Below are 10484 nucleotides of genomic sequence, written 5' to 3'. Positions count from 1 at the left end.
TTCCCATGCTTAACCCCCTTATCTACAGCCTTAGGAACAAGGATGTCAACGAATCCATTTAAAGAGTTCTGCATGGTGGGATACTCCCCAGGTCTATGTAGAAAACAGTACTTTTGAAAAGAAATAGCACAAATAGATCTTGTGTTTTCTTTTAGCTTGTTTTTAACAGTAATTATTTTCAAACCAAGAGCTATTTTAAGCTAAAAGATCTGAATAACTTATTTTCAATTACTGTTCAATTACTATTCCCAATACCAAGTGTCTTTTTAGTCTCCTAGCTACTCAAGAAACAAACTTCTTACCTACATTTTCACCCTTTGGTGTAAGCTTATAGGTATCTCAGAACTCTTTCTTTTTGTAATTTTTCTTGCTAAACTGGAAACTCCTGACCAAACTTTCTAAAGTTGTAATATCTAATGATAAGTAAATATGTAAATCCCCTTAGGTATTTGTATTTTAATACACAACAGAGTTTTAGAAGCAATATACACTTCTTTGTAAAAAATTTTAAGGAAACCTGTGAGTGCTGCAGTCATATCTGACTCTTTGCAACCCTACCTAATTTGTAGTAGATAAGAAGAAATAGTATTTTCCTAAGATTCCTAGCCATTGTTATAACCATCAAAAATAAGATCCGTCTTGGGGTGGTCTCAAGTAGGATGGAGGTTAGGATGGGCATGGCCCAAAAAAACAAAATTGTTTATAATTTTAAATTTTCACTGCAATTTTAACTCACATATTTTCTTTCCAACTTATTGCATACTTTAAGTTGGATCTTAATATGACTTTCTTCTGGATGACTTCCTTAGTCATCCCCTACTTATTTTCTCACTATTCATAATAATTTCTGTGCCTCACTATACCATTATAGTTCACTCTTCCAGTCAATCAATCAGTTTTTGACGGACAACTATGTGCCAGATAGACAAAACCCCTACCCTTGTAGGGAACAAATAATGAAAAAGAAAATGGACTCTGCATATAAGGAGCAGAAATTTTAAAAGTGTGCTTTAAACAGAAAAAACAAGTGTCAGAGTAATGGAAGGTGACAAAGGGATGGTGGGGGAGGAGGGCAAATATCTGTAGGGCTTTATGGGAAAGTTTGAAAGTTTTGACTGTCCTTCTAAATGAAATGGAAAGCCACTGAGAGTGTGAACATAAAAAGACCTGATCTGATTAATGGGTGACTCTTGCTCTTTCTGCTGAATGGGCCTAAAAGCAATGAAATCCAAGTAACAAATATCTCACCTATCATCTAATGATATTTGGCTTCTAACCATCACATTCCACTAAAATAAACCAAGGCTTAATGGAGAAATGGCAGATTCAAAGGTGGGATATCTAAAATTCAAGATGAGTCTAGAGAATCTCAGTATTTCCTAGGGGAAGAAAGTGCCCAGTAGTTATGGAGATGTGTCAAAAGGAAAGAGCCCCTATTGGACAAATTTAGGACAATTTAAATAGCAGAATGGATGCCTTATGAGATCTAGGAGTCCCTCCTGATACAAAAATAACAACAATGACAATAATAAAATTAAAAATAATAGAAAAGGGAAAGTACTTCTTTACAGGATGACATCAATTAATGATATAATTAGAATGATATCATTCTATATCTATATAAATCTATATCTGATATAAATGTATATATAAAGTATATATAAATATATATTGATCATATATTATATATTAATTTATATACTTATAATTATATTATACTTACTGTATATAAAACATTTACATATATATTTATACATATAAATATAAATTCAGGTTTAAATCTACATCTGAATGATACAATAGAAACTTATCAAGTTGCAATGACCATACTAGTTGAATTAGGTAAGAATCATCAGTGGAAACTAAAATCAATGGGTTAAAAGAAACTCCCTTTTAAGGGAATAAGAACAAGAGAGACCTACAATCTTAAGGTATCATGTCGCGGATTACTCATTCATAACAAAGGGGAAAGGAGTACCTCTACAATAGTAAATTTTAATGGAAACCTTTTTAAACCAAACGATTAAATTTAACATTAGCAAAAATGGAACAAATTGATGTATCATGCCTTCTGCTGTGATTTTCTGAAAGAAATAACACAATGTCACCTAAAGTAGCCATCTGAGCCAAAGATGTTTAACCTTAATTTAATCACAAGGAGTTAGACAAATGGAAACTGAAAGATCATCTGTAACATAACGAACCATGTTCTTTTTAAATGCCAACGTCATCAAAGACTGAAAAAGGTTGGGGAAAAGACTTTAAATTATGTATATACTAAAGGGAAATGTCAATTAAATATCATGCTTAGTTAGCTCTTAGATAAAAAACAAAGCAAAAATAACCTATCACACACATTATTGGGGACAATTGAGGATATTTAAATGAGGGTTATGTGTTCATCACTAAAACTGAGTCAATGCTGAATTTACTGAGTGAATAGTTGCATTGTGGTTGTATAGAAAAAACATCTCCTTTCTTAGGGGACTTAAGCCAGGCTGTTTAAAGTGTCATGATGGATTGTGAGGAGTCATTTCTCCAATGAGATAGCATTGTGTGTGTGTGTGTGTTCCCAAATTAAACACAATTCAGTTTTATGGTGACAACGGCCATGTTTTTCTTGTGTGCCTTTCTATCTCTAATACCTAAGGTAACAAATGACACACAGCTGTTCAAACAATATCCACTGAATGACTCAACGAATCTCTGAGACTAAGAGTGACAAGCAAGAATTAAATAAATGAAAAATAAGTAGAGGTAATGTATGCAGTCAAACTCCTAGATGCATATATTTCTCTCTTCTGGGAATATCCCTGTCTGGTCTCGGTCTCTAATGCAATATATTTCTTACACCTCTTCCACAGTTTTCTCTTTTCTGCCTGAACAAATTGTTCTTGTTCTTATTCCCAGGTCACAGTACGAGGACTATGCTGGAAGTGAAAGACAAATTGATACCCAACAACTGAGTTTCAAAAATATTAAAAGCTAATTTATTAAACACCACTTTATAGATATTACCTCATGTCATTCTGACAAAAGTCCCATGATCAAGGATCTCAATTTTTTAGGGTAAATAAATGGGAAATTTTAGACTTACTTATTCTCTGAGTCTAAAATAAAGATCTCAGCTGGTAAATGGCAAAAGAAGAATACTTTGCAAATTTATGTGTTCTCTGTTATCTTTATGAATATAACCATATTTGTACATTTTTTCCAAAAAATTAGAATTTTGATTTTTAATTATGTCTGTTTTTCTACTCTATGATTTTTTTCTTTATCTATTTTCTCTGGTGCATTTTCTGCTTTATTAATTTCTTTCTCATTTTTGGAATTAAGAATTTAATTTATATTCATGTTTATTTTTGAGATATTATTTACATGCAGTGAAATGAACAGATAGCAAGTATACAGTTGGATCAGTTTGAAAAATGAACACCCTGTGTAGCCTATACCCAAAAAAAGATGTAAAATATTTCCATAACTGAGAATGTTCCTTCTTGCCCATTGCTCACCCCCACCTCCAAATCATTACTGTTTATTAATTTTTAACCATAGATGAGTTTTGTCTGTGGTTGATCTTCATATGAATTTAGAGGACAAGTTTTTCTCTCTGCGTTAATTACCAGTAATCTTAGTTCATCCATGCTTTCTTCTGTTGGTACAAAAGCATGAAATGTAATATACAATGTGCTCAGTCATGTCTGACTCTCTTCCCTCCCCCCAACACACACACGGCAATCCACCAATACGTGGTTCTTTGCTATAAGTACTGCATCCTCACAGCTCGGTCATGATATCAATATTCTCAATATTTCACTATAATGGCTTGGGGATAGAAAAAAAAAAAAGCTTCCCTTTAAAGTTTAAAAATACCTCTCTTTCTGCCTTTCAAGATGTTGAATCAGTTAACATCATCTCTTTTCAAACACAACCCTGAATCCACTTATTTATCAAGCACTTTCAAAATTGATATCTTCAACATATTATTTTTTGTTGTTGTTCACTAGCCCTCCCTCTTCTGCCAAATCCTGTTTCTTGAATACAAGTAAAATTTCCAAATATTATATTGGCTATGAGAAAATCTTGTTGTTTGATAAAAATGACCAAAATGCCTCAAACATTCTCAAGTACAAATATATATTTTATAAGTAACAGTGCATTTTGTCTCTAGAGGAGAAAAAGAAATAACACAGAGTTCATGACAACTTTTCCTCTGGTTCACTTCCTCTCCGTGGAAATCTCCTTTGTTGGGGTGACTACTTTCCCCTAAGCACCTTCCTCAGTGCATTCTTCACATCCTTGTTCCTTAAACTGTAGATCAAGGGGTTCAGCATGGGGATCACGGTGGTGTAGAACACGGAGGACACTTTCTCCTGTTCCATAGTATTGCTCGAAGGGGGCTTGAAATACATGAATGTTATAGACCCGAAAAAGATAACCACAGCCATGAGATGGGAGCTGCAAGTGCCAAAGGCTTTGGACTGTCCCTTGATGGAGTGAATACAGAGGATGCTAGAGAGGATGAAAGCATAAGAGATGAGTACAGCCAGTGCCGGTGCCAAGGTATTAACTCCTCCAATAATAAACAACAGTATCTCATTAATGTGGATGCTGGAGCAAGAGAGACTCAACAAGGGAAGAATATCACAAAAATAATGACTGATAACATGAGACCCACAGAAGGACAACATTGACATGCGGATAGTATGAACTGTGGCCCCAAATAAGCCCAGTGAATATACTACACCCATCATTATGGAACAGACCCTATGGGACATGATAATATTGTAATGCAGTGGGCTGCAGATTGCAACATAACGATCATACGCCATGGCAGTGAGAAGATAACCTTCTGCTATTACAAAAATAAGGAAGAAGTAAAGCTGAGCCATGCATTCCAGGAAGGAAATAACATTCTTTTCTAACACAAAGTTCACCAGCATCTTTGGAGTAATGACAGAAGAGTAGCAGAGATCAATGAATGACAAATGGCTGAGAAAATAATACATTGGAGAGTGAAGTTGAGAACTGATAGCGATTAAGAAGATCATGCCCAGGTTCCCCACCACAGTGACCACATATATTCCAAGAAACAGGAGGAAGAGTGGCAACTGAAGCTCTGGGCATTTTGTTAACCCTTCAAGGATAAATTCACTCACTGAAGAATGATTCAAAGTAGTCATTCCTTACAAGATATTATCTGCAGAAAGAAGTGAGACAAAATAGGTGCATTAGAGTTATTTTCTGATTCCCCAAGCAGCATGAAAGGTCCTGTCTTGATTGGTTCCATCTTTCATCTGTCCCATGTCTTCATCCTTTCCAGTGATCTCTTAAAAGCTCAAGGACATGGTACTGATCAATCTACTTGCAGGGCAGGAGTAGAGATGCAGATATAAAAAATGGACTTGTGCACATAGCTGGGGCAGGAGAGGGTGGGACAAATTGAGAAAGTAGCATTGACATATATACACTACCATGTATAAAATGGGCTCATCTGGTGAAAAATCTGCCTGCAATGTGGGAAACCGGGGTTCCATCCCTGGATTGGGAAGATCTCCTGGAGACGGGAACAGCTACCCACACCAGTATTCTGGCCTGGAGAATTCCATGGGCTGTATAGTTTATGGGGTTGCAAAGAGTCAGACAGACTGAGCAACTTTCACTTTCATGTGTAAAATGGATAGCTAGTGGGAAGCTACCCATTTTACAAGTGGTACTGTATAGACATCAATGCTACTTTCTCAGTTAGTATAGCCAGCATTGTAGAGCCCATCCTGGCACCCTGTGACGACCTAAAGTGTTGGGATGGGAGGGAGTCTCTAGAGGGATGGGATATACATATAACTATCACTGATTCAATTTATTGTATGGCAGAAGCCAGCACAATATTGTAAAGCAATTATCCTCCAATTAAAAATAAATAATAATTTAAAAAGAATAAGAATCTACCAAAAAAACAAAAAACAAGCACTCAAAGACAAAGACTAGAAGTATAGCCCAGAGCCTCGGTGCTAACACGCAAATACCTCCCCACAACCCCTGTAAGTCATAGCCTTTTCATTTTACTCCAGGCTTAAGCCAACAACTACCTCACTTTGAAAAAAAAGCACAGACTTTTAAGATCTAATTAGTCTTTCTTTAATATACTTAAAGGAATGTTGCCCATCCCTTTCTCTGACATATATGAATTAGAACCTTCAAATTTGGTTGAAACATGGCTTCTAATCTAGCTCTAATGAAATGAGAGTCATCCTTTTCAATATCTCAACCCATCTATATGAATCATCATAATATTCTCTAAAACTGGGAATCTAGAAACATAATAGACTTATTAAAGAGATTGTTTATACAAAAAGAAATTCAATCAGTGTCTTTAATCAATTCAGACTCCCACTTATCTCTCTATTGTTCTCTGGATGGAAGACTTTAGTTAAGCCAGGGAACTCTTTTCATCCTGTCAGCAGATGTGGTTAACAGAAATAAGGTGCCAAAGGCTGTTCTTAGGCTGTATTTTAAAGCTTTCTTGTTCAAGGAATAGCAAAGAAGGAAGATAAGCTTTCAGGTATATTTGCTGAGCCATCAACAAATCAGTGTTTTATCCCTGGCTCTTCCCTACTGTCCGTAATTAGAGGCCAAACTTGCATTGAACTTTCTCTCTCAAAGCTGTTATATCAGAAACTGGGGATTTCCCTTCACTGACTTAGTTTCCCCTAAAGAGGAATCAGGGGAAAGACAGTCCTGCTTTAAGTGCATGCATTCTTTATTACCTAAAGGAATCAAGCTTAATGACTTTTCATTGAGTGAAAAAAAAAATCAATGGAGAAAATTTTCTGTACATAGAGTGATATAGAATTTGATTTTATTTTGCATGAAAAATAAAAACAAATTCAGTTTCATCACAAGCAAAAATTTATGAAACTTTGCTTTAATTTATTTTCTCTCTATACCTTCCACAACATGCTAAGGGTGTTCAATATATGTGTTGATTAAAAGGCTTAATTACACAGGATCATTATCTTTAAGAGCACATATCTTTAGAAGAGAATAAATATCTTTTGAAATCGCTTACATGTGGAATCCAAAGTATGACACAAATGAACTTATTTGTGAGACATAAACACACTCACAGACATAGAAAACAAACTTGTGGTTACCAAAGGGGAATGGAGGTAGGGGAGGGATAAATTAGAAGCTTGGCATTAGCAGACACGCACTATTAAATATAAAATAGATAAATGACAAGGCCATACTGTACAGCACAAGGAATTATATTTAATGTCTTGTAATAAGCAACAATGGAAAAGAAAAATAAAGAACATATGAGAAAAAAAAAATAAAACAACATGGTACCGAATTGAGAAAATTAGATAAAACTTAAGAAAAGAGAATCACACCAATACAATATTGTAAAGTTAAAAAATAAAATAAAAAAAGAAAAGAGAATCAGAGTTGCCAGGATAAAACTCAAAGTAACCAGATTAGCAAAAACCATGAAATTCAAACATCTCCAGGAAGATGCTCTGAATTTGTCCAAATAGAATTAAGACTGAAGGAGGTGGTTTTTCTTATTCAAACCAAATCAACACTCCATGAAAGGGAGAGGTGGGACATTTTGGGTTGAGATTCACTTTGGATTGAGTACTACACTTTTTAATAGGCTCACACATAAACTGACTAAAATTCTTTTTTTAATCCCAAGTTAATACTAAAATCATTACCAGTAAGAAGGGTTGTCCAGAGGTCAGAACCAAAGAAAGATTGTTTTCCTTGTCCAGATATTCCTGCTGATGTTGAGACTCAAGTTGCTGATCTGTCAAGTAAACAAAGCCCATTATTATATTATGCTTTGATGGAGTCCAGTAGAATAAGAAAAGCAATATATATGCATTAACTCTTCACTGGTTTGGAGATATTTATCTAGTAACTTAAAATTTACCACAAAACTGAAGGTAAGTAAAAATACCTTGAAAAGTGAAAGTCATTCAGTCAAGTCCAACTCTTTGTGACCCCATGGACTCTATTGTCCATGGAATTCTCCAGGCCAGAATACTGGAGTGGGTAGTCTTTCCCTTCTCCAGTGGATCTTCCCAACCCAGGGATCAAACAGGGTCTTCTGCATTGCAGGCAGATTCTTTACCAACTGAGCAATCAGGGAAGCCCCAAATACCTTGAAGACACCAATATAAATGTCACACTATCATTTAGTAAAATTCTTCCATTTGTCAATCCACTTAGGTTTCTCTTAGTGCCCTGTTATTCTTTTCCTTAAGAAATACTTCTAATAAACGTGGAGGAGATCAGAATGAAGGCAGAATTTTAAAAGAGGAGGGGAGACATGAGAAAGAAGCCTCAGGATAGCAAGAAGAGCAGCTTAACAACAGAAAAGGAGGCCTCCAGAAGAGTGCTTAAAAAAAACAAAAGGAAAAAAATCCTCAAACTGCATAGGTATATTGGACTCGAGAAAATTTGAATGTATCAAAATGCAGATACATGCACAAAATAGCTCATGTGCATAAAAATAATTGCCCTGAATCACCAAAAGAAAGTTAATTTTTAATATCTTTAACTCAAAATGCCAGGGGAGCATGAAATGCAATATGTAAACTTCCTATCAAAGTAATTCAGTAAATGAAGCAAGAATAATAAGATATTTACATATTTGAGATTTTTACTGGAAGTGAAATGTTATTATGCCAAATGAAATGAAAGTGAATAGCTACTATATATGTAGGTAATATGCTTCTCTGTGGGAGAGAAAAAAAGACAGTACTTTGTTTCCCTTTGAATTTTTCTCCCCCATATCTAGTGGTCTAGAATGCTACTGTTTTTAAACTTTTATAATACAACCAATAGTGAAGGCAGAAAAGTGCCAGCTCCTATCCTTGGAGATCATAAATGGAAGTAGCATCATTAACTACTCAAGGATGTAAGAATAGTGCTCCTTATATCCTTCATCAAGTTACCCATAAAAGATTCAAAATTAAAATTTAAATATCTATACAGTATAAGTGTGCTTCCCTGGTGGCTCAGCTGGTAAATTATCCACCTGCAATGCAGGAGATGTGGGTTCCATCCCTGGGATGAGAAGATCCCCTGGAGAAGGGAAAGGCTACCCACTCCAGTATTCTGGCCTGGAGAATCCCATGGACTGTAGTATTTGCATATGTGTATGTCTGTGTGTATGTGTCTGTATGTCTAATTAATTTTTTTTAATTCTAAAATTTTGTTTCTTTAATGGAGATACACAAATCTAAGAAAACTCTTCTTGCAAAGGCCTACTTTTTTAACGCAGAATTATTTAGGGCAGATATTGATTTGCTATTTTCTGTCACTGAAAAATAACATAACACTAATAACATTTTCCTAAACTAATTTGTTGCAGGATCTGGAATACAGAGTTATAGTTATGGGAGAAATCCTGTTCTTATTCTTTCTACGATGTAACTTTATTTGAGAGAGAATAAAATTGTCTTAATACCCAAATCTCAAATACTACTGGGAAAGTAGGTGCCTGTCCCTTTAGGATCTGATGGAGTGGGTATTTTTGTCAAGAAAGTGGAATTCATAAAGTTTAATCTTTTGGGTAGAGAATGAAGCTTAATTCTTCATAGAAGTCAAATATTGTGGAAAGGAGATATTCCTGTTTGTTTCTATATCCAAAGCAAATGTTATAAAATATCTGTATGATTTAGAACAAAATCTTTATTAATTTCAAATCTTAAATGCTATGATTGTATGACACATAGAGTCTGAAGAGGGGGCTAAGAGCATTTTGTATAGTCTGTGTGACTAAAGCAAGTCACTTACCCTCTCTGAATCTTTGTTTCCTCAACTAGGAAGAGTAACTATGAAGATAAAGACTTGTACAGAGATTTGAAAACTTTATAGCACTGGGTTACCATTTGTGATTTCTTACACTTAACAAAACATGTTCTGAATTTACTTTACCTGTATATGCCAATGTTCCCCAAAGTAACAGGCACCCTTACCCAAGTAATGAAAGTATAGGAGTGTATTCACCAAGAAAAGCATTATTTGTTCCAGGATCTCATCAAGAAGGGCACTCTCTTTAACAATGAAAGCAAAAAGTTTTTTAAATTATAATTTAAAAAGCAAAGCAGTCAGGAGATTCCAGGTGTTTCTACAGTGGCTTTGGGAGAACGCTCAAGAGTTTGGTGCACATTTGAGGCTATGAATAAGGGAAAGTCTGGATTCAGATTTAAGAAGGAGCTGTTAGCCACTATATCAACTCTGTTCCTGCTGTCGTAGGAACAGATTGCAGTAAACTGCTCAGAAAAGCACTGGGAGCAACAGAAGGATGAGGTCATTAAATGCTGCCAATCCCAGACGTGCTGTAATCCATGGGGTCACAAAGAGTCTGATACAACTTGGCGACTGAACAACAGCAATAACAATACAGCTGAGCATTCTGACCTTTTCATATCTAAATATTCTCACCAATTTCTTAAACTTTAACAATGACA

At 35.2% G+C, this 10484-nt stretch overlaps 1 protein-coding gene across 1 annotated transcript; it reads right to left on the bottom strand.

The window, feature by feature from the left end:
• Positions 1 to 4256: 4256 nt before the first annotated feature.
• LOC129653723 (olfactory receptor 8D2-like) lies at positions 4257 to 5186 on the bottom strand. Its single transcript, XM_055583431.1, has one exon. The coding sequence runs from the start codon at positions 5181 to 5183 to the stop codon at positions 4257 to 4259; it is 927 nt and encodes a 308-aa protein (XP_055439406.1). The 5' UTR covers positions 5184 to 5186.
• Positions 5187 to 10484: the final 5298 nt, after the last annotated feature.

This window comes from Bubalus kerabau, chromosome 5 (genome assembly GCF_029407905.1).
Source record: "Bubalus kerabau isolate K-KA32 ecotype Philippines breed swamp buffalo chromosome 5, PCC_UOA_SB_1v2, whole genome shotgun sequence".
Taxonomy (NCBI): Eukaryota; Metazoa; Chordata; class Mammalia; order Artiodactyla; family Bovidae; genus Bubalus; species Bubalus kerabau.
The sequence above is the reverse complement of the archived record's forward strand: the minus strand, read 5'-3'. Positions and strand labels throughout refer to the sequence as shown.

Bases quoted from the DNA above. Each gene is read 5' to 3' on its own strand.
- LOC129653723 (XM_055583431.1), bottom strand. From the start codon at position 5,183: ATGACTACTTTGAATCATTCTTCAGTGAGTGAATTTATCCTTGAAGGG.